General features: G+C 42.7%; 1 protein-coding gene across 2 annotated transcripts in view; it reads right to left on the reverse strand.

Annotated features, from left to right (window-relative positions):
- Positions 1-13012, reverse strand: part of LOC117421834 (adenylate kinase isoenzyme 1-like) — a 56070-nt gene extending 43058 nt beyond the window's left edge. The window contains exon 1 of one of the 2 annotated variants that reach the window (XM_058987175.1): positions 12634-13012. In XM_058987175.1, coding sequence (XP_058843158.1) covers positions 12634-12693 — 60 coding nt within the window. In that variant the 5' untranslated portion in view covers positions 12694-13012. The remainder of the gene's footprint in view (positions 1-12633) is intronic. The other variant, XM_058987173.1, reaches the window with a different exon arrangement.
- Between the last annotated feature and the right edge of the window lie 12609 nt (positions 13013-25621).

Consider the following 25621-nt stretch of genomic DNA (forward strand, 5'->3'; position numbering starts at 1 on the left):
ACACTGGGCTTCGTCAGAAACCAGGTCACATTACCAAGAAGCTTACTTCACTTTAGGTAGCTTCTCAGGGAAGCAAAGCACATACTTACATTTTTGGTGTTTGTTGTACACTAATAGCATTTGAAAAGAAGCACATATAAAGCTAATTTCTTCAATATGAGACAAGATCCTTCATAATAATGCATAGCACTCCTGAAGAAGGGGGTAGTGATAATGTTGCTAATGCCAATACTAGGTAAGGAAATAGATTCTAAAGTCTTGGTTTGCAGTTCTTTTATACAGGCAGTATTAGACCTGCAGCACTGAGAAGGACTCACTGCTCTTAACTAAAGGGCTGGGTTGGATGACTCAACATGACAGGTGTCAGTTAAACAATTCAAGGGCCAGGTCATCATCCCACTGCTACCAGCAAATACTTCATGTCTGCTTGTGCCATGCTTTTGTATCCATGGTAACTTAATTTTGACTCTTTGAAAACACTGCCACTCAGGGGCTGTAAATGGAAGAGTTTACATTTGAAACTGGTGGTTTCTTTTCTGGCTTGTGTGTCTGAAGTTGCAACAAATGAGGGATTTCATTTACAAAAATGTAGCTTTCTAGATTCGTAATCCTGGCATGTATTTTTTAAAGCACCTCTGAATCTCTCAATAGAACCCTGCTGCTGTTAGATATGACATACACCTCATCTGCAGTAAGAGTAAGAAATAGCACGTGTACTTTATATATATATGATATGTGGAATTTCACATCCACTAGTGTTGCAGGGGGCTGGTTAATGGTTACATTCTGGTGTACCTGATATAGTTAGAGCTTAGATAGGATTCTGGGAACTCTGCTTCTCTAAACAAGAAGCAGAGTGGGGTCGGGTCCCCTCAGCTCAGTGCGGTGTTATTGAAGGGTCTGTAGCTCTCAGCTCTGATGCCTCTCATGAGGGAAGGGGAGGGAAGGCAGGTGCAGAGGAAGACTCTCTCAGCAAGGACCTGCTTCTCTCTCACTTCTCTCTTTGTAATGCTAATCCCCAGCAAACCTCGGAGGAGGGCATTTACATGTCAATTACCAGACAGGAAGGAAAATGAACTCCCAAGAGCCCGTGCAGAAATAGCAAACCACACTGCGGTCTTGGGATTCTTCAGCTGAAGCCCTACATTGTTTTTTTAATTCAGGGTTCTTCCTCATCTGAGTTTCAGGGAAGCACAATACTCTACTTGTTGCATTCCCCTGTTGCAAGATGGTAAAGACGGTCCATCCGACAGACTTTGACAGAGGGCAGGTGAAAGGTGCTTGGTTGGCTAGCCAGTACTGTCCAAATTAGAGATGCTTCATCAAAAAATGGAGTGCAGATTTCTACCTCCAACATTTCGAGGACTTAAACATGGGAAGAACATTTTGAACACCTTGCAGACTAGTCGTATCATATTATTGTCTTACTGGCTGTGGCACTACACTGTATTGACACTGTTATGGCAAGTGTTTCTAGTGTTAGATATCAAATGCTCAAAATTGATCTTGATAAATCTTGTCAAATATCACTACTGGTAAATACTAATAACATTATTGCATTGATTTATGCTTTATTACCTCTAATGGCAGCAGGAATCATCTCAATGTGCAAGACTATAGAATTCATCAAACTCAATTATTTAAAGGTCGTACACAGATGTAATTCATGCATTTATATTGAATCTGTTTGATGTTCTTGATGAGTTTGTAATAAATTATGAGTTACTTTATTACCAGATCTGTCCTCTGCTATCATGAGTTAGCAGCACCTGCTTGATATGTAAAACATTGAAATTGAAAAGGAAGAAGGTGTTCTCAAATACTATAACATTCATGATTTTCCCATGGTTATAGTATGCATGTTCCATAGTTTACCATGGGTTGCCAAGTTTTTCAATATGCTTGCCTATGCTTTACCATGCTTTCACTATGCTTTATTACAATTTGCTATACTTTTCCTATAGTAAACTTTTTAGAGAGAATACTATCAATAGGAGTCAGTGTGGCACTGATTTGACAAGTTTACCCAGTTTAGCCTTCTGTGCACTCAGATAGATCAAAAGTTTCCATCACCTAAAATTTTAGGGTTGAGACATAATTAAAAAAAAAAAATACATTATTATTATTAATTCATCATTTAGCAGATGCTTTTATCCAAAGCGACTTACAGAGACTAGGGTGTGAAATATGCATCACAACTGCTGTTACAGAGTGACTTACATAGGACCTCGGTTTTACGTCTCATCCGAAGGAACGGAAACTATATAAACACAATTTAGATATTTTATTTAACATCATGTAATCAAAGAAACTACAACATGATATTGCAAAAGTCTACCGGAAGCCATAACAGCAGTACAGTATTTCATGTTAGATTTCGAAAATGTCACATTTTTCAATTGTTGCGAGTTTGTCATTAAGTATATGGAAAACTACAAAGTGGTATGTAATAGAATATGTTACCGTAACATTATTCAGCAGGTTTCATTCGACTTTATGAAGCAAAATTAGTAAATTCAAATCTTTTGGCCATAGCTGTAGACTTGGCTGACCAGTTTGTTTACACTATCTAAGATAGTTAGAGCTGCAGGCACATAGGATTCCTCGCTCCTTGAATAATTCTGGCCTCTCTGTGAACTACAGCCTTTCTCCTGATACTAAGGTCCTGGCTCCTCCCCCTCCTTCTCTCCTACACTGACTGTGCTGGGGGGCGCTGTTTGTTTTTTCCAGTAAACCCCATGAGGACAGGAAGCCTCTCTCAGAGCAGGAAGCAAAGCCCTGGCTGACTGATAGGAAACTCTGCACTGCATCCACAAGCAGGCCGACAGTGACGCAAACCTGGCCAGTGAAACAGGCTGAGGGGAGACACACAGTCACACTTTATACACAGGCACTGAAATGCACAGGGACTGAAGGGCCTAGTGCAGTATATTTAAAACAAACTACCAAAGCACTGGGTAAAACTAGGGTGGGTGTGTCTTATGCATTTGCATTTGAGTCCCGTAATTCAGCATTGATTTTGTTCATATATTTTTAATGATCACATTAATATGTAGTGGTGTAATACGATATGTATCGCGATATGCAGGTAACGATACACTATGTATCACGATATTTGTGATGGAACTGTTGGCTATTTATGTGATGCATGAGAATAACAAATGACAATTTGATGATGGACCTTTTTGTTAAAAAAAGACACAAAGTAAACGAGGCAGAGCATGTATTCATAGCAACTATAAAACACACTTATTCTTCATTTAACAACCATTTGGTGAACTACAATGATCTTGTATAACGTTACAACCAATACATTCCTCTACTCTTATTATGATATGATATATTATGTAAAGCTACACAATGAATCGCTACACCCCTAAGCAGCTTAATTCCACATTTCTCATAAACATAAGCTATCAACCAGGGAATGATAAGAACTCTGCTGTAGACGGGTTTCAGAGCTTCCACTGTGTATACATTTCTTCAATAAATACTTCTCAATTATAACTCAAATGTACACAATTACCAAGTTACATAATTAACGCAACAATTAGAGCATGAGCACTCTATGTACCTTCAAGCACATCATCTGTGGAGGCACAGCCTAGCAAACCTGCTGCAGAAATGCAGGACCGAGACAAAACACTATTCTACCAAAGGCCAGAATGTTATATTTGATTTGCAGACCCAAGGATAAATGACATGTATTTATTGTTTTATTATTGCTGAAGGTCAGTAAACAGTGCAGCCAACATGCCTTACACTCTTCTGCTTTCGTATGGCATTTGAAAAGCAACGGTCTGCAACTGTAATTTAAGTTCTGTAAGCCATTCCACGGCATCCGGGGTAGCTGTGTGGAGTCCGCTTGTTCCACCAGAATCCGAGTGTACTGGGCAATCCTCAGTGATGTGCCTGAAGGTCTGCACCTCACCGCATTCGCAGCTTGCTGAGTTATTGATCTTCCATTTGTGGAAGAGATATCCACACCTCACATGCGTTGTTAGGACGCAGATGAGAAATACTGTGCTGATGAGAGCGCTCCACTGTCGTTGGGGCAAGGAGAAACAAGGCTGTTCCTTCCTAGGCTCTTCCAGGAGGTCCTTGTTTGGGACAACACTGTTTTCCCACATCTCACGCCATTGGGTGGCAGGGTCCTTTCCGGCCGACAGAATGGCCGTCTTGACTTCAGACAGGAGGGTGGTGGTGGTGATTTGATGTCGCTGTGCAAAGGGTGATCTGGATCCAAGATATTCTTAACTCCCTAAGTGTTGCAGAATCCCGTCGGATGTTTGATGGCGGGATGTTTGCGAGCACTGGCAGCCATGGCAGCAGTGTAGATTTTAGGGAGCCGCTTCTCACATGCAGCGCAACACTGATTTGGGTATCAATAGAGCCCGGTGTGAGAGCTGTTGCACCAAACATGTGCAGACTACTCTGCCGGAGAATGGACCAGGGCCTGCGTTGATGTCCGAAAGGTCCCAGCATCGCATCCCCAGGAAGTCCCTGCCAGCTTTTGGATGATGTTGACCCCTGGATTTCGTCTTCTTGATGGTGGCTTTGAGGTGATGGCGATAGTCGAGAGTCCGGTCGAGGGTGACTCCGAGGTATAGGGGTTCGTGGTCATGGTTAAGTGGGATGCCACAGAATTTGACCTTGAGCATGGACGTCTTCCCCACATTGGGCTTCAAGCGTTATGCTTTGCAGTACTTCGAGTACTGTCAGGTCCACCTCCAGGGTTCACTCCGCTTCCTCGAATGTGGAGGCTTGGGTTGTCAGTGCTATGTCGCCCGCATAGATGAATTTGGGAGATATTGTTGATGGGATGTTGCTGGTGTAGATGTTGAATAAGGCTGGAGCCAGGAAGTACCCTTGATGGAGCCTGTTATTCAACCTCCGCCTGTGGCTCTTTCGGTCACCAAGGTGCACACTGAAAGTTTGGTTGCTCCGCATTGCGGTGATCAGATTGTGGGGAAGATGACAAGCTTCACACGGTCTTCCCTGTTACATGGTAAAGCACAACAAACGTCATCACTTCGGCAACCGAACGTCTTAAACAGACCTCCCAGTCAGAAAAACAACAGCAACAATGCATTACAATAAACTGCTATTAAGATTACCGCATGAGATCTTACTGCGTCTCCTCACTGCAATCACTTTGATTAATGAGAACTCAAGTTTTGTAAATTAATTTAAAGGATATGGTGAAGACAACCATGTTCCATATTCCATGTTTAATCCAACATGCAACAGTAGATGGCGTTGCAGATGTGCAACCCAGAAAACAGCACGACAGCTTCACCTTTATAGAAGTGTCCCATAGTGAAAGCATTGCGAAGTTAGTGAAAGCATGGTAAAGCATAGCAAACCATGCATAGTATAACCATGAGAAAATTGCTAAATTACCATGCACAGAGGTACACTTAAACCTGACTTAGCTGCGCTCGCTGTGTTTACCATGCAGAGATACACTTAAACCTGGCTCAGCTGTGCTGTGTTTACCATGCAGAGACACACTTAAACCTGGCTCAGCTGTGCTGTGTTTACATGCAGAGATAAACTTAAACCTGGCTTAGCTGTGCTGTGTTTACCATGCAGAGACACACTTAAACCTGGCTTAGCTGTGCTGTGTTTACCATGCAGACACACTTAAACCTGGCTCAGCTGTGCTGTGTTTACCATGCAGAGACACACTTAAACCTGGCTCAGCTGTGCTGTGTTTACATGCAGAGATACACTTAAACCTGGCTTAGCTGTGCTGTGTTTACCATGCAGAGACACACTTAAACCTGGCTTAGCTGTGCTGTGTTTACCATGCAGACACACTTAAACCTGGCTCAGCTGTGCTGTGTATACCATGCAGAGATACACTTAAACCTGGCTCAGCTGTGCTGTGTTTACCATGCAGAGACACACTTAAACCTGGCTCAGCTGTGCTGTGTTTACCATGCAGACACACTTAAACCTGGCTCAGCTGTGCTGTGTATACCATGCAGAGATACACTTAAACCTGGCTCAGCTGTGCTGTGTTTACCATGCAGAGACACACTTAAACCTGGCTCAGCTGTGCTGTGTTTACCATGCACAGAGGTACACTTAAACCTGGCTTAGCTATGCTGTGTTTACCCTGCACAGAGATACACTTAAACCTGGCTTAGCTGTGCTGTGTTTACCATGCACAGAGATACACTTAAACCTGGCTTAGCTGTGCTGTGTTTACCATGCACAGAGATACACTTAAACCTGGCTTAGCTGTGCTGTGTTTTTCCAGCTTCCAATTCCTGCTCAGTGTAGATATTTATATCCCCCACTTCCTCAATGTAGATTTCTGGATAGCTTTCCAAGGGTACTCAATGAATTGTGTGAGGTAAATTAGTATTATGTCTCCATGGTTACTGCACTGATACAAGGAGATCACTTCACTTGGGCTCTGTTTGAGGTTTTCTTTCCCTTCTCAGATTAAATTAATTTTACATGAGAAGCAAATAAATCCCATTTTTCAATTAAAGGACTTGCTTGAGAACAGTGATATAGCTTGCAGATGAATGAATACAATGACACAGAAAAGCAGCCAATTTGGAATGGAGAATTATAAAGAGCTCATTTCAAATGTATTAGTATGTTTGTAATTATATTGTGTATAATTTCATTTGCTTATTAAACTCCTGTTTGTAATATTTCGGGGGCTTAGGTGACCTGGTCGGCTTAATCACTAACAGTTTAGGCCTTTCACATCTAGGGTTCGAATCCAGCTACTGAAGTGAAATTAGTTTGGTGGACTCAGTAACATGATTGAGATGTTTCTAGGACTACCATAATTAACCAAGGTTTCTCTATTATTTGTTAAAAAATGTATATTGGTGGTCCTTTACTTCATGCAGTTTGTCACAAGGATAGGCTTGTGGTGACGTCCCCACACCAGGAAGCTGACACACACACAGAGGTACTGCTGGGTGAAAGCGCTGCTGCGCGTACTTATTTAAACAAAAAGGTGAAACAAAAGCAACGCTCACAGAGCAAAATAAAAGGTTAAGCAAAACCGTCTCAAACACATAAAACAAAACAATACCTCGGTCAGGCTGGGCAGTCGCCTTCACTGATCCTAGACACAGGTACCATGCTGTTGCTTCCAGCACGTGTAGCAATTGCTTTCTATTATTTCTCTTTCTCCCGTCTCTCGTTCAAGTTCCTCTTACTCGAACACCCACCCCAACACCGACAAAATAACAACCTTATATACACGTGCACATAAAAATAATTACAAACCCTCAAACAATAACTGAATTAAACACAGTTTCATAAGGTACATCGTAATTTAATAAGAAATGTAATACAGTAAGATAGTATATGCAGCACATAAGGCAAGCAACTGAATATAACAAAAACACAGTGGAAAAAAATATTTTTACAGCTTGTGAAAAAATTTTTAATCACTGTATCCCACCGAAATCCACAGGGAAGATGAAGAGACGGTTTGAAATACTGCAAATACTTGCAGTCAACCATTTCATTTTTTCGTACCATGAGCAATTAAAAAGGCAATTTTGTTTTGGTCCTCCCTGTTGAAGAAGGTCCAATTTAGGCTTTGGACGACCTTTATTGTTATTTTTTATTCTTATTTTTTCCTCAATTGAAAGTGAGAAAAATGGCGTATGAATTTAAAAAATCTACAATGTACTGTATGGAAATCGAAACTTAAGCGAGTAGCCACACGTGTCTCATAACCGGCCTGGCAGCAGGTTATGCATCACGCAGGTCTGTATCACGCAGGTAGAACTGTCAACCCGATAGATAAAGGCTGTTACAGGAGATCAAAATGAAGCTTCCACAATGTAAAGCAGTGGGAATCCAGACAAGTTAAAAACAACTATATCAGTAACTTACAGACAGGATCTTGTAAGTACAAATTTAAAGCAATCAGTCTCAATTTGTTCCGAATACTTTTTAAAGCAATCAGTCTCAATTTGTTCCGAGTAATTTTAGCCCAGGATCTGAGTGGTGCAAGGTATTTAAAGTGTCTTATTTTTATATTGTGATTATAATTTATTTTGCAACAATTCAGTCAATCTTTATATCAGTATTTCCCTGGCACCTCGAGATCCATTCCAGTCTATACATTCATACCATCCAGGTACTAAATTAGTTAATTGGCTCAGGGTCAATTCACTAATTTAGGACGTGGTTGGAACAGTCCTAGACTGGAATAGTCATTGAGAGCCAGAGTTCTATATAGTTTACTTCATGCACCGTCAGCAGCATGTTTCATGCCTGAACAGCCAAAGAATGTGGACACCCTTGTTTCTCTGATAACACACTGCAGTTTTATGTGACTGCGCAGTAGTGTTGAGGGATGGCCCTGTCTCTCCACTCTGCATTCTGTTACTGTCACAGCCAGTTACTGCATCTGGCTGGTTGGTTATAAGACAAGCAGAAAATGTAGCACAAAGGGTATCATTATAAAATCGAGATACTGAGTGAGCCTGAAGGTTTTTCCTCCTGTTAAGATTTACAGCCTTTAACTAGGAACAACTTCTAACAAGTTAGTGAACAGTATCAGTTTCATTCAAAGCAGAATTCCACAGGACAAAATTGAACATGTTCTGTTTGTTTAAAGGTGTGTCCACTACTGTTTTAAAAAAAAAAAAAAAAAATTAGGTACTTTCTGTAAAATTCTGTAAATATAACAAAAACAAAGGGAAAAAAAGGATATCCTTTTTTTTGATGTCCAGTAACTTCTCCCTAAGCTACAGCAGAGATTCAATGTGTCCTTTCTTATTGCAAGTTGTCCAAGAGAGCGAGAAAGAGAGAGAGACTACATTTTAACAATGTGAACCAACAAACAAACTGCTCAACAAAGTCAGCTTTCTGATTAAAGACAATTCACAGTAAAGGAAGGCTAAACTAGAGATGACTATTTACTGTACTGCTTGGAAAAAAAATTGATTACCATGATATATATATATATATATATATATATATATATATATATATATATATATATATATATATATATATTTTATTTAATTGTATAGTCTTGATTATTTATTATACTGGAAAATGATTATGAATTATCATATTACTGTCAATAAACATGTTTCTTACAGTCATCTAAAGCTAAAACAGATCAGCGGCCCTGCTACCGAGATGTTTTGTTCCTCTCTCTTTCTGTAGACAACTGATTGTGAGCAAGTGGGGGGTGGGGGGGGGGGGGGTATATACGTTTTTACAAATTAAGAAATGTTCGCTGAAACATGTGCTTCTGTCAAAATTGAACAGAGTCAAAGTGCAATTACTTCTTGGCCTCTTGCCGGTTGTGTTTACTGTACCTGTACTCTGTCTGTGTGAAGAGTCTGGGCCTCATCACTGATAGAGTGCATACAATTGAGAAATACTACATTACCAGGAGGGAGGTCTCAGCAGGGCAAAGCAAGCTCTTATCCCTGTCTGCAATGTACAATCAGCCAATCATCTTTAGCCTGCAGTGTTTTAAAATCCTGCAACTATGAAGAAGCTCTGTTATGAGGAAGACGGTAGCCAAAATGTGTGTCTACTTGACTTAGTTTCGGTTTTACCTTATGTTTTGATTGAGCGTTTTGAAGTTATGGATGAAAAAATAGAAATAAAATACAGCATAAAACAAAACTGGACATAGGGAAGCTATGAAGTCTGTATCCCAAACAATATTCATGTGATAAAAGCTTTTGATAAAGCAGATTTAAAACACATACTTCATAAGGATAGGTTTATCAAGTGATAGACTTCAAATTCAAATTGAATGGCTTTGAGGTTTCTTAATCCATACAGGTACTTACAACTGAAATGATCTGCATAATTTAACCTTGGTCTGTGGTTACCAGACCAGCTCACTTGAACAGGTGCAAGTTAAACATTGCCAGTAAGTCCTAGGCTCAGGTGTGTGATATTGCTGTGTTCTGTCAGCGTAGTCCTCGGCTCAGGTGTGTGGTATTGCTGTGTTCTGTCAGCGTAGTCCTCGGCTCAGGTGTGTGGTATTGCTGTGTTCTGTCAGCGTAGTCCTAGGCTCAGGTGTGTGGTATTGCTGTGTTCTGTCAGCGTAGTCCTCGACTCAGGTGTGTGGTATTGCTGTGTTCTGTCAGTGTAGTCCTAGGCTCAGGTGTGTGGTATTGCTGTGTTCTGTCAGCGTAGTCCTAGGCTCAGGTGTGTGGTATTGCTGTGTTCTGTCAGCGTAGTCCTCGACTCAGGTGTGTGGTATTGCTGTGTTCTGTCAGTGTAGTCCTAGGCTCAGGTGTGTGGTATTGCTGTGTTCTGTCAGCGTAGTCCTAGGCTCAGGTGTGTGGTATTGCTGTGTTCTGTCAGCGTAGTCCTCGACTCAGGTGTGTGGTATTGCTGTGTTCTGTCAGTGTAGTCCTAGGCTCAGGTGTGTGGTATTGCTGTGTTCTGTCAGCGTAGTCCTAGGCTCAGGTGTGTGGTATTGCTGTGTTCTGTCAGTGTAGTCCTCGACTCAGGTGTGTGGTATTGCTGTGTTCTGTCAGCGTAGTCCTAGGCTCAGGTGTGTGGTATTGCTGTGTTCTGTCAGCGTAGTCCTCGGCTCAGGTGTGTGGTATTGCTGTGTTCTGTCAGTGTAGTCCTCGGCTCAGGTGTGTGGTATTGCTGTGTTCTGTCAGTGTAGTCCTCGGCTCAGGTGTGTGGTATTGCTGTGTTCTGTCAGTGTAGCCCTCGGCTCAAGTGTGTGGTATTGCTGTGTTCTGTCAGTGTAGTCCTGGGCTCAGGTGTGTGGTATTGCTGTGTTCTGTCAGTGTAGCCCCTCGGCTCAGGTGTGTGGTATTGCTGTGTTCTGTCAGTGTAGTCCTCGGCTCAGGTGTGTGGTATTGCTGTGTTCTGTCAGCGAAGTCCTCGGCTCAGGTATGTGGTATTGCTGTGTTCTGTCAGTGTAGTCCTCGGCTCAGGTGTGTGGTATTGCTGTGTTCTGTCAGTGTAGTCCTCGGCTCAGGTGTGTGGTATTGCTGTGTTCTGTCAGTGTAGTCCTCGGCTCAGGTGTGTGGTATTGCTGTGTTCTGTCAGCGAAGTCCTCGGCTCAGGTATGTGGTATTGCTGTGTTCTGTCAGTGTAGTCCTCGGCTCAGGTGTGTGGTATTGCTGTGTTCTGTCAGTGTAGTCCTCGGCTCAGGTGTGTGGTATTGCTGTGTTCTGTCAGTGTAGTCCTCGGCTCAGGTGTGTGGTATTGCTGTGTTCTGTCAGCGAAGTCCTCGGCTCAGGTGTGTGGTATTGCTGTGTTCTGTCAGTGTAGTCCTCGGCTCAGGTGAGTGGTATTGCTGTGTTCTGTCAGTGTAGTCCTCGGCTCAGGTGTGTGGTATTGCTGTGTTCTGTCAGTGTAGTCCTAGGCTCAGGTGTGTGGTATTGCTGTGTTCTGTCAGTGTAGTCCTCGGCTCAGGTGAGTGGTATTGCTGTGTTCTGTCAGTGTAGTCCTAGGCTCAGGTGTGTGGTATTGCTGTGTTCTGTCAGTGTAGTCCTTGGCTCAGGTGTGTGGTATTGCTGTGTTCTGTCAGTGTAGCCCTCGGCTCAGGTGTGTGGTATTGCTGTGCTCTGTCAGCGTGGCCCTTGGCTCAGGGACCATTTAGAGACCTATCCTCTGCTGAACTGTCTAGGCCAGTATGTGGCCCTTGGGAACTAGTTAGTGACCACTACTTATCCAGAACTATAAAGCACCACGTAGACATGTAACACAAAATACAACACATGCGTCAATGAAAATTCTAATTATATTCCCTGGGGGTGCATACTGCTGGAGGATATGCTGTACTGTACTGGAGATGGACGGCTGTCCATCTGTCCATTGTCACACTGTTTCTACATATAGCTGGAGAACCACATGTCCTGCTGTGATGTTGTATTTCATGTATTATAATCTCAGGGTATAAGTCAGTCTGACTGTCTTCCTATAAGGCAAACTTACCTTTTGATTGCATCTGGTTACTGAGGGCATCATACTCTGAATTGAATGTTTCTAATGGATACACTTGTCACTTGTGTTCTTCCTCAGTATGACACTCCAAACTGCTTAATCCTCATATTCTCATACTCTGAATGTGTGTGCTACACAGAGTCCAAACTGCTTAATCCTCATATTCTCATACTCTGAATGTGTGTGCTACACAAAGTCCAAACTGCTTAATCCTCATATTCTCATACTCTGAATGTGTGTGCTACACAAAGTCCAAACTGCTTAATCCTCATATTCTCATACTCTGAATGTGTGTGCTACACAAAGTCCAAACCAAGTCTCACCCTTGGACCATCACACCAATCTGCTCTAAGGTAAACTGCTTTCCTCCATGTCTGCCCAGACCTCCAGCACACAGGTGAGACTTATTACTGGATGGAAAACTCTGCAGTAAGTATAAAAGCTATTGTTTATCGCATTTGACAACGTCCCCATTGACACCTTAATTAAAGGTCAAGTATTTCTTATTGTGTTTACACAGTACCCTTTAACATGTTTAATGCAGGTTCTTGGTTTAAAATATGAAATATTATAATATTAAAATGATTAAACATTTAAAATAAAATACTTCTCAACGTGGTCAATATGGGCAAAGAACTACACTCTGGTCTATCTACTGAAACCAGACGAACAGAGATTTGAAAATCCACGTTTTACCTCAAAGAGTTGAGGGATTTCTCGTTTCGACAGGTACTCTTTGGCGTCGCTTGTGTTCATTTTGTTGCTTTAACAGTCGGTCCCGATAGTTGCAAAACACCGAGATTCAGTGAATTTGTAAATTCCCACCCTGAAAGGTAACTTTTAAAAATGGTCTCGTCGTGCCCTCACTTGTAAAGCATGTCATTCATCCTCTTCGCTGTCTCACACTGTATGCCGTTGCCAAATCACTGTCACACTACACCTCCCGTATGGTCCAGCGCAGAGCGAGTGAGTGTGTTTTAAATTGTTGACAAGAGAGTAAACAATTGTGTAAAAACAGACCCAGAACAAGGTCACTGCAAAATGCAAATATTTCCGTGACGTTCTGTCGATAAAGATGATCTTGATTTGCAGGCTGGTTCCTTTTTTTGTTGCTTCCTTCTGATTTAATGGCAGCTGTGGCTTATTGCTGCCACCTACTGTATATTTCAAGAACAATCCAAACATTTTTTTTGTTCTTTTTCTAAGTTATTTATATTTGCCTCCGCTGTGTTACGGGTAAGATATGGCCGGTTTGAAAAATTGTTGGAACCCATAAGTTCATGTTGAACAGATTCGCCATCCAGTTTTCTGTGAAGCGTTATCAGCATAACATAAAGGTGGGTGTTCCCCTTTTTATTTAAGCGTATCTTCTAGACTATATAGTGAAATAATTCAGTTATAACGCCCTACTTCTGCAGGTTGTAGGGAAGTTTTACCATTTGGCCAGCAGAGCGAGACAAAAACGACTTGTGTCCTGACAGCTGATACTACTGTGGGGAATTCAATCAAACCAGACTGTTTATAGAAATAGTTCTTAAAGACCAAAGGAATTATGTTGTAGTGCCGGGAGAGAAACAAACAAATAAATAAATAAAAAGGTTTTACTGAGCCAGTGCACTGGTCCACCAAATATTTTGCATCAGTCAGACTTCCTGTGCTACTGTATATACTGACAGTATATAATGGGACTCGGGGACGTGCTCCTGATAATATCAGTCACATTCATCTTTCACGCAACTGATTTATACCCCACCTGATATCACAGGGGCAATCAATCGTATTCTAAGAAGGCTAGCATTTGGTTGCTTTACATAATTCTGATAGATAAACTATGGCAGCACAAGCGTAGCATCCAGAACACACTACAATATATATGCTTATACTTTTCTTGTGTTTTCCATTATTATGTGCACTACATAGCAGGCTGTATATTGAAAATAAAATGTAATCTAATTAATTAAAATGACTGTAATCAGGTTTACCATTTGGCATGTTTACCTTTGTCCATGATACAGTGCTATGCATCCACCATTGTTTACTATCTTAGAGTCATTTGCTCCTAATAAATGTCTGTTGTCATTGTTTACAAAAAACAAACAAACCAAAAAATGTGCTAATGACAATTTGGAGTAATTTGAGTTTCCAATAAGAATTAGCAAATAAATTGACCCTCATACACATGTAACCCAGTCTTAAAATGCCTCTTTGATGCCATCTGCTGGTTAACTTCATTGCTGCAATTATATCATTACACAACTTTGTCCCAGTCCTATCCAATTATATCCGCCTGTTACACTAATGAACTTAAGGGTAAGTGACACTATATATTTGTGTTGAAAATCCCAAAAATTGGGCAGGTATTGGAAACTTGTATTGGAACATATTGTAATGGCGTTAATGGAGGGAATGACATTAATGTTACTTGATTGGGTGATGTCTTATTTTGTCTGTGTTATATATATATATATATATATATATATATATATATATATATATATATATATATTAGTATCTCAGTCCTTAGAAATTCTGGCATGTGATTGGTTAAAACCTTGTCACATGACCAAATATAGATCCAACTGGATGAAGAGCCCTCACCGTGCCGCACCGACCCCAGGCCAGTATGAACAGAGAAGAGGGAGAAGAAGAGAGAGAGAGAGAGAGAGAGAGAGAGAAAGAGAGAGAGCTATCTACCCTCAGAGTGAGAGTTGTAAACAAGTGAGCCGGGATCGCAAAGAGGGGAAGATGTGGGCCCACCAGCTGAACTCCAGTGTTGCTTTTCCGCTGTCCAGCCAACCAAGGGTAGTGGGGAGAACCGGAGAGGGAGACTTCCTGCGTGTTCCAGTGTATATAGAGGGGGTTCCATGCATAGCACTAATTGACACTGGCTCAACCATCACAATAGTTTGTCCTGATGTTCTGCTGCAAGCTGAGGGAGACTGGAGAGAGAGAGAGTACAGCCCACTCATGTCAAACTGAAAACTGTGACCGGAGAGCAGGCCCCGATGGAAGGGCGGGGCTGTTGGAAGGTAACCTACGGTGGCAAGACTTGACTTGCAACATCGGCACATTATTTCAGCTGCCGAACCCCATTCAGCTCTATGGTCCAGAGACCACGATGGCTAGCCAAAGAGAAGCACCCTGCACCTGGTCTACACTACAGTCCCCATCGGCCCCAGCCCAATAGGCCACTTCCACCTGACCAGCACGTGACCATCGACCCTCCCTTGCTTCCATTCATCACTCCATTCCGGTTACCCCGTCTCGCCCTGCCACCCTGTCATGGACCACTGCCAGCAGCACTGAGTGAAGCCGGCAGTGGAAGCAGTTTCATGCCAAAGCTGATAAGGGCTTAACCCAGAGCAGCGGAGGCAACTGCGGACATTGTTGGTGCAGTTCTCAGCTAGCTTCACCACCAAGCCTGAAGGGAACAGCCATACACATGCCATTCAGCACACCATTGACACCAGATATGAGGCCCTTATTCGCCAACATCCCCACTGTCTGCCCCTCACCAAACAGGAGCTGGCCATGAAAATGAGCGAGGTCAATGTGATCAAGCCTTCCGATAGCCCCTGGGCCCGACCGGTGGTCCTGGTTCCAAAGAAGAGCGGGGAGACGAAGTTTTACGTGGACTACCACCGGCTCAACGATGCTACCAGGAAGGATTCGTACCCACTCCTCTGGATTGATGAATCACTGGACCTGATTGCCGGGTCAGCATGGTCCAGCTCACTTGACCTGCACAGTGGCTATTGGCAGGTCGAACTGGCCCCGAAACACGCGCATTCACCACTGGCACAGGTTTGTGGCAGTTCCAGGTGATGCCTCTCAGGTTGTGCAATGCTTCCGCCACATTCGAGAGGTTGATGGAGAGGGTACTGACTGGCATTCCCCCCACGATTGCCTGGTCTATGCTCCCACGTTCGACCGAGCCCTGGTCCATCTGCGAGCTGTGTTCCAGCGTCTGGAAGCAGCAGGACACAAACTTCACCCCGAAAAGTGCTGCTTGATGCAGCAGGAGATGCAGTTCCTGGGGCACATTGTGGGGCGTGAGGGCATAAAGAGACCATGCAAAGGCAGTAGATCAGTGGCCTCGGCCAATCGATCGGATTGACCTCCTATTATTGGCGGTACATCCCCCACTTTGGCCACGTTGCATCTCCCCTTCACCTTCAAGAAAAACCAACCTTTTGTCTGGAATGACCTGTGTGAGGAAGCATTCCAGGTGAACAGACACAACCAATGCCCCATGCCCGAGCCGGCCTCTTTCCCGCACCAACCACGCCGGAGGAGGCCTCGACGCCCAGCAACCACCATTTCGAGCCCTGTTGTCTCTCCTTCTACCTCAGCTCCAGAGCTATCTCCTCTTCCCAGTCCCGCCCTTCGTCCCTGACAGCGACGGAAACGGCTCCACCCCCACCCCCCCCCCCGCACTCCCCTCTTCTATCCGGGACTCCCCCGGGACCTGTGTCCCCTTGTTGTCACCTACAGGACCAACCCCGAGACAGAGTCCCCGCCTCAACGTACAACCGCCCCTCTGCGGACTGTGGATGAGCAAGGGAAAAAGGGGTCAGAGAATGTAAATTATACACAGTAAATAGTTAATGGGAGCGTGCTTGGGTGTGTGTGTCCCCCCCCCCCCCATACCCGGCTGTCAGTGAGTGAGTGGTTACGTGAGCGTGCTGCCTGTGTGCCATATGGGGTTGGTTAAGGAAAACATGCAAATGAAGGGTTGTGTGAAAGAGGGGGAGTGTCGTTGCCTCGGGTTAAGTCTGTTTAGGTTCTTGAACTTGTTTGGGTTTTATTAAAGAGCAGTTTAAAAAACCATACTTTTAAGGACCAATTGAACCACACCACTGGCCTGGTCTCCAGTTATTACCACAGTCAACACTGTGTCATCTCCCGCTAGAACCCACAGCACATTTAGTGTTACTATATATATTATTTCCCATATAGCCAGATAATAAATACAGTATTGTTAACACTATGGCACCCAAGTAATTACAGGAGAGATAATTAATATTGCATGTATTGAAAGTTGGATTCAGCTGCAGTTCTCAAAGTGCCCAGTGGAGGGTGTGTTTTTAATATACTCAATAAGACGAGTGGCCTGTGCTCTTGCACAGATAAACTAGCTGAAGGCATGAAAATAACAACTCTGTGTGTGTGTGCTCTTTATTTTTCTAAACAGGTTAGAAACTTGTCTAGCTCAAAACCCCTGGAAATGTTAGTTAAGGGATTTAAGATTCATTTTCACAATTTGAGAAACTATATTTTTTATGTTTTAAAACCGTCTGATTCTTAGGAGGCCAAGCTCTATTTGCAACATGTGTAAATAGCATCAATGATTAAAATCGGGTTACACATAATGGTTTTCATTTGAAAGGGGTATTTTTGTGAAAAATATTAATAAGTAGTTTTGTTAAAGTATTGTTTTTATTGTGAAATAAAGTTTCAGAATTGGTAATGATTCACATGCATTGCATTATATGTACCAGAGTGCTACATGCATCTGAATAGGACCTAGCTTACAATGTTCTAGTGCTAGTTATTAATGAGCATAACATTCATTCAGTGCACTTAATGAGTTTATTTGGGAACATACGGGAGAATATTGAAATGCAGCACACTATAATATTGAAATGCAGCACACTATTTGCTTTGAGCTTACACAAAAAATGGTTTAAATTTAAAAGACAGCTGTAACTGAAAAAAGAACCTTTTCTTCCTTAAACTTAACTGTCTGTGAAAAAAAAGTGATTTGCTGGAATTCAAGTGAAAGCACTGTTCCGGAACTCAGCACATTTTTGCAGGCTATCTAGCAAACCATATTACTTACAACTGGAATGCATTGAATATATATCAGACACCTGCCACTGCTCTGCAACCAAACAGCAACAAACTATTAACATTACAAATAGGCATGGCTATCCATCTATCATTACAGTACCTTCACTCTTCTTTAACTTTTAATGTAACAGAGCGAAGACGGATCATGAAAGGGCGCCCACAAGCACTGCAATCGATGTGGACCATTTTACAACTGGGCTTTTCATAAAGCTATTTGAATACACTCAAATTAGCAGAGATAGTAAAGACTATACCACAAAAATGCAACGTATACATCAAAAGATATACAAAATGAAGTGATAGAAACATTAAGTAAAATTATTCTTAATCAAATTAAAGAGAAATATCTGCATTCTGATTCTAGTGGGTACTGTATCTAAAGTGATTGGGACACGAGATAAGTGCAATGTAGAAAATCTGTCCATCATGGTAAGATTTGTTACTGATTCAGTACCTGAGGAGCATCTGATTGGCTTGGTGGAATTGCATCAGTTGGGTGCAGAATACATGACAACTGAAATACTTCAACACCTCTGTGAAGTAGGTTTTAATGCTGACAACATCATCAGTCAGTGCTACGATGGTGCATCAGTGATGGGTGGGGTTAACGGAGGTGTGCAGGCTTTGCTGCAAAGACTAGGAAGGCACACACCGTACATACATTGTTACAACCATCAGCTGCACTTAGTAGCAGTGCATGCAATTCAAAGTGAACCATGTGCAAAGAGATTGTTTGATCTTTGCAGTTCTCTGTATGCATTCTTTCATCGGCACTACATTACTCAAAAGTACAATGGCTCTTCACTAAAGAGACTGCTAGAAATTCACTGGACAAGCCACTTTGAAGTGATCATATGTGTTGCTGATAATTATTATTAGTGGGGCTTGCGAAGCAAGAGTCCCCACTTTAAATCTTCAACATACTTCTTCTTCTTCTTCTTTGGCACGCTACTCCGTTTAAGATAGAAACGCCATTCAAACTTTAAAACGTGTAGACCGGTCTGGAATAGTGTGCTTGTATACAACTTTTTGATATCTTTTATACTTTTTAAACTATTAGCTTTTTATCCTTTTTTGTCCATCTTCATTCACTTTAATGGGACTTTTTTTCAACATTATAAAGCTCCCCATTGTTTAAAAATTCCCAGACTTCCAACATTCTATTTACTGTAAACGATGTCACTTTTGACACAAATCAGCTATTTTGACCACTTTCCCAACAAGTAAGACAAAAAGTTAGAGCATATGGAATCTTCCTCTCTGCTATTCAAATCTGAAATCAAAACAGAAATAACTTTAACCAATCAAGAGGTACACCTGTTTTAGTAACCGCACCAACTACATTTTCTGTGAACCTTTAGAAATAACTGCCATTTTGACCACTTTCCCAACAAGCTAGACAAATACTTAGAGCAAAAGTCTAAATCTTCCTCTACTTCTCAGCTATTCAAATATGAAATCAAAACAGGAATGGCGTCTACCAATCAAGAGGTACAGCTGTTTCAGTAACCGCATCAACTTCTTTCAGTAGGCTACATCCCACTGTTGAATTAACTGTCATAGAACTTTGAGAAATTTCAAATTATAGCACATTCTAAGCATGAGACAATTAATAAACAATGTGACTTTTGACACAAATCAGCTACTTTGACCACTTTCCCAACAAGTTAGACAAAAAGTTAGTGAAATCTCAAAAATATCTTCTACCAATCAAACGGTACATGTCTGATGAAATGTGTGATCTAACTGCCCCACAGTCCAAAGTAATAAGGTTGATATAGAAGTCTATCAAAGTAATCAGACCAATTATTTTACTAAATTTAACTTTGACTTTATGTAACTGCTTTGCTTTAAAAAGTAAAACTTTTTAAAATTCTTCCACTACCACAAAAATACTTTTAAAGAGCTAAAGCAAGCCCCACAACTTTACTTGTAAAGTTACCATCTAGTTATTATTATTATTTATTTCTTAGCAGACACCCTTATCTAGGGTGACTTACAATTGTTCCAAGATATCACATTATTTTTCCATACAATTACCCATTTATACAATTGGGTTTTTACTGGAGCAATCTAGGTAAAGTACCTTGCTCAAGGGTACAGCAGCAGTGTCCTCCACCTGGGATTGAACCCACGACCCTCTGGTCAAGAGTCCAGAGTCCTAACCTCTACTCCACACTGCTGCCCATACTACTCCTGAATATCCAGAATAATCAGGATATAATTCTTGATATACTGTCAGAAGTCTCAGAGGATAATATTGCTTCCATAGACTTACTGTATGTACAGAAGCATCCTGTCTTTTTTCTCAGCTGAAGAGACAGAGCTTGTTTGTTCATGGAAAGTTCCTAGTCCATATTCTTGGTATTTTAAAGCCAGCCAGTGCTGTTCTTCAGTCACAATCTGTTGATCTGTGCTGGTGAGGTGATACATGCATCAGTAGATGCATTAAACCATCTCTGTCAAAATGAAGATTTCTGGAATGAGCACTGTGGTGTAGCTGTAGATGTGCATCCTACAAAGAGACAGAGAACCACGAGTAAGCAGCTAGCTGATTCTGTTGTGTTTTCAACACTAGGACATTCAGACTCTTCAAGTACTGCTAAATCTGACTGCAGTCTGACATTAAAGAGACCCATGTTAAACATTCTAGATAGAGCAGTGTCAGAGATGGAACACAGATTGTCTGAGAAGAATCTGGATTTAATGAAGTCTTTGTCTTGACTTGTACATGATGCTACCATGCTACAGCCTCTTCAGATGATAACTGTTATTGACCAAAATGACACGGCCAGTGAAACTGTTGTAACTAAACCTATGTTGCTTAAAAAACTCAACAAAGATGCAGGCTGTGCTGCTGTCTGTAAACTTCTGCATGCATATGCAGATGCATTTCCTTTGCTGCATAAGATGTATGTGTCAGCTTTAATAATTGGTGTATCTCCAGCTTCATGTGGAAATTCCTCCTCCACTCTGTCACAGATACTTACTCCTTTTCGTCGATCCATGCTTCATGACAGAAAGAGAAATTAGTTATTTTGGCTCATGGAAAAGCTATCACTATGAGTCTGAACATAGAAAACGTATGCTTTAATTATATTGCTTTCATTTTTTTTCATTACTTTTGGAAAGTGGAAAGGAAGATTGTATATATCTGTATAATAGTTTAAATAAAATGAATGGAAAGGCAGTTTAAGTTTAAAGGAATAAAAAATACAGCTCAGAAAAAAAGAGGTAGAGATAAAAACGTCATCCCAAATGATGTACACCTGTAGAACATGGGTGGCAGAGATGCACTGAATACATCTAAAAGAATACTAAGTATTTGGTGAGTCACTCTGCATTTACATTTGTTTGTCATGGAATTGCCTATAAGCCTATATTTTAACTGCAACGAAAAATTACTATGTTTAAAAGTATGTGTCTAAATGGTGGCCCCTCTAAGAGGTCTACTGCCCCCCCCCCCCCCATCCTAAAGGAGCTGGAGCTAGGTCTGTAGGGCGAAGGTGTTGGGTGCTGTCCACTGCAGATCCGGGTCTGTAGGACGATGGTGTTGGGTGCTGTTCACCTCAGATCTGGGTCTGTAGGGCGATGGTGTTGGGTGCTGTCCACCTCAGATCCGGGTCTGTAGGGCGATGGTGTTGGGTGCTGTCCACCTCAGATCCGGGTCTGTAGGACGATGGTGTTGGGTGCTGTTCACCTCAGATCCGGGTCTGTAGGGCGATGGTGTTGGGTGCTGTCCACCTCAGATCCGGGTCTGTAGGGCGATGGTGTTGGGTGCTGTCCACCTCAGATCCGGGTCTGTAGGGTGATGGTGTTGGGTGCTGTCCACATCAGTTCTTTGTTCAATGAGAACATCCTCTTTGCATTGAGATGTCTAACACAGCAGGACACTCAGTCCATAATGAATTAATCAATTATTAACGTTTCCTTTCTTCAATGGTGATCTAGGTAAAAACAGTTCTTTTTAAGTCATTTAAACAATATTTAGGGTTTTTTTTAGCTGGATTTAATTGAGATCTGGCATTTTTCAGTTCTTGTCTCCTCCTCTATTCTTCTTTGTCCAAGTCAATCTCACTGTTTTTACCAAACCTACATGCAGTACATAGCTCATTGCTTCAATAGCAAGACTGGGGCACCTTACCATCTGGGAATTCTAGTTGTGGGGAGTCAGCCTCATTACAACTCAAGTTCTGATCTCTAATTCCCATGGGAGTCAGTCTCATTACAGCTCAAGTTCTGATCTCTAATTCCCATGGGAGTCAGTCTCATTACAGCTCAAGTTCTGATCTCTAATTCCCATGGGAGTCAGTCTCATTACAGCTCAAGTTCTGGGTCCAGTTGCAGAAAATGTCTTAAATGCTTTTAAGACCGCTTATTGGACTTAGACTTAAAATTTAAGCCCCAAATAAATAAGACATATTGCACAAAAAGTCTTAATTTGAGCCTGGTCTTAAATTTAAATCATTTTTTAAGCCTCCCCCTCATCAGGGTTAGATGGGAAACAAGTATCTGTTGCTATAGAAGCCAGCATGGCAGCACACCTGATAGCTTTTGCTGAATTTTTAAATGAAAGGGTATTTTGTAGGTAAAGAGTATTTAAGGACAGGCACAATCCCTTAGAGAATTTAAACAACGTTGCTGTGTTTGAACGACTGTGTTTCCACAATGAGGATGTATTAACTTTAGTGGAGATGTGTGGCAATGTCCCCTGCCCCTGTGTGTATTTTTGTGTTTTATGTTATATGTTGCGTGTGGTGTGTTAATGTTGGTGTATTGTAGTTGGTACACGGGATATAATGCGGGTAATGAGCACGAATGTTTAAAATGTATAATTGTATTTAGGCACAGGGTCACTTCAGGTGCATTTAAAGTATTTAATAATATGTGAGCATGGGGTTGCACAGATTTAGTTCACGTACTGGGATTCAAGTGAATAATTAATTGGTAATTGAATCCCAGCACAATTGTATATATAGATGCACGTTTCATTTACTCGGGGTTGTGTGTTCGTGAGTGGAGAACGGGTGTGGAGAGGAGGTAAAAAATAAAAAAGAAACAAAATAACAATTGCTATTGCATGCTGGAAGCACCAGCGCGGTACTTGTTTGTCTGTTCGTCCACTTTGTTTGTCTGTCTATTTACTTTGGCCAACGCACCGTTTTGTTTGTTCAGTCTGTGTTTTTCTGTTTTGTACAACCTTTTTATTTGAAATAAACCGGCGCAAGCAAGCGCCTTCATCATTTCACCGTCCTGTGCGTGTTTCCTTTCCTGGGTCTGACGTCATCACTCAGCCAGCCTTGTCACATATGGTGTCAGCAGTGGGATGACCGCAGCCCCAAGCGTCAGACCAGGGAAAGTGTGTTATTTTTGCTGAAGTGTCCTTTTGGGAAATAAAAAAAATGAAAAAAAAGAAAAAGAAAATAAAAAAGGTTTACAAATATTGTTTTTAGGGGAAAAATAAAAAAGGAAATGGAAGGCTGGAGAGACGGCTGCCGGGACCTGGAGGACATCCTCGGAGGCCTCGAGGACCAAGGCTGGTGCCTTGCCTGTGGGGTCTATGGACACATGGTGGCGATCTGCCCCTTCCAAAGTGAGGAGGAGGAACCGGCCCAGGAGAGGAAGGTAGGGAGAAGGAGTAGGAAGAGAAGGGGGAAATGAAAGCTGCAACAGCAACTGCAGCAACAGCAGGAGAAGGTCGGGGATGATGGCTGGGAGGTTTTTTTAAAGAACCTCGCGGTGGAGTTATGCCCTGGCTGTGGGGCTTATGGGCACACTTTAGCCATATGCCCCACACAATGTGAAGAGGAGGAACTAGCGCCCAGATGGGGGGACTGCGAGCGTCCAGCGCCCAGGCGGGAGGACCGCGGGAATCCAAAGCCCGAGAGGCAGCTGTTCCCATCTCCATCAGCAGAGGAAAAATACCTGCTGTCCCCATCTCCACCAGCAGAGGGAAAATGCCTGCTGTCCCCATCTCCACCAGCAGAGGGAAAATGCCTGCTGTCCCCATCTCCACCAGCAGAGGGAAAATGCCTGCTGTCCCCATCTCCACCAGCAGAGGGAAAATTTCTGCTGTCCCCATCTCCACCAGCAGAGGGAAAATGCCTGCTGTCCCCATCTCCACCAGCAGAGGAAGAATGCCTGCTGTCCCCATCTCCACCAGCAGAGGAAAAGTGCCTGCTGGTTGTACCTTCAGACCCGCACCAGTCCCCTGCAAGAGAGGGGGACCCGCACCAGTCCTCTGCAAGAGAGAGACCCGCACCAGTCCCCTGCAAGAGAGGGTGAGCCGCACCAGTCCCCTGCAAGTGAGGCAGAGCCGCACCCATCCCCTGCAAGAGAGGGAGAGCCGCACCAGTCCCCACCTCCACTAGGAGCAGAGCAGCAGGAGCTGCCTCTGCCTCCACCACCACCAGGAGCAGAGCAGCAGGAGCTACCTCTGCCTCCACCACCTTCGCCATCAGGAGGAGAGCAACAGGAGCTGCCTCTACCTCCACCGGCAGGAACAGAGCAGCAGGAGCTTCCAGGGGGCAGCGCTCAATTGGCCGAGCGCCACCCGGGGGGAGGGAGGGCTAGGTCGGCCAGGGGGTCCTCGGCTCACCACACACCAGCGACCCCTGTAGTCTGGCCGGGCGCCTGCGGGCTTGCTGAGAGCTGCCCAAGAGCTGCATTGTCCTCCGACGCTGTAGCTCTTGGGTGGCTGCATGGTGAGTCCGCAGTGTGAAAAAAAGCAGTCGGCTGACGGCACACGCTTCGGAGGACAGCGTGTGTTCGTCTTCGCCCTCCCGAGTCAGCGCAGGGGTGGTAGCGGTGAGCTGAGCATAATAAAATAATTGGCCATTCCAAATTGGGAGAAAATAATAAAAATAATTGGCAACGACTACATTTATAAAAAAAAATAAAATAAAATAAAAAAAAAAAAATATATATATATTGAAGTGGAACACCAGCGCTTTCGTGCCAGATTATGCGCCGCGAGGAGACGTTTTCAAAGGTGACATTAAAGGATGGATTAAAGGATGTGGGGGCCCTACGCTAACCCATGTTTTGGGGGCCCTATGCATATTATGGCAAATGGTGTTATTGGCGTTGAGGAGGGAGTGTGAGCAGAGCAGAGCGAGCCAATTGTATATGGAGCGGAGCGGGGTAGTTGCTGGAGCGGAGCAGACATTTTCCAGCCTGCTCTTTCACAGCACTGAGAAGAACTGAGCACAGGTTTATTTTTCTTAAATACATGTTCGGCCATGGAGTTTGCAAAAAATGTTTTTTAAAAACGTGACAAATACAGATGCAGTCACTTTACAATATGTTCCATCATGCCTGTGCATGGTAACCATTCATTTTCCAGTTTAAAACCAGAATTAGGAAATGTTATGTTTTGCAGACTTGAGAATTGCATTTTTTTTTAAAGTTTTCATATTCTATGTGATTGGCGTTGCACTTTATAATTCATTATGGAGGGGAACATATATATTCTCCCGATTGTGGAGCTGCCATATAAAAATGTGAGAAACGTCATCAGTGTGTCCATCTGTCTACGGTTATTACATAGCCTATATTGTTCTTATACAGTTCTACGGTTATGTACCAATACAGCGCTGTCAACACGGTTTATATTTCCTGCACTCTTAAGGATAGCTCATACATTACAGGGTGGTTCGTCAGGCCCATTGGGAATCACTCATATGTGTTTGTGTGTCGCTTTGAGCTCCCTATGAGATATTCAGTTACAAACAAGCACAGCATAAAGCTAATTTGATATGAATCATATGCAAAGTTTGAAATATGTGAGTGCACCGCACACAACACCATAGGAACCTGTTAATTGCAATAT

The sequence above is a fragment of the Acipenser ruthenus genome, chromosome 15, assembly GCF_902713425.1.
Source record: "Acipenser ruthenus chromosome 15, fAciRut3.2 maternal haplotype, whole genome shotgun sequence".
In the NCBI taxonomy this organism is placed as follows: domain Eukaryota; kingdom Metazoa; phylum Chordata; class Actinopteri; order Acipenseriformes; family Acipenseridae; genus Acipenser; species Acipenser ruthenus.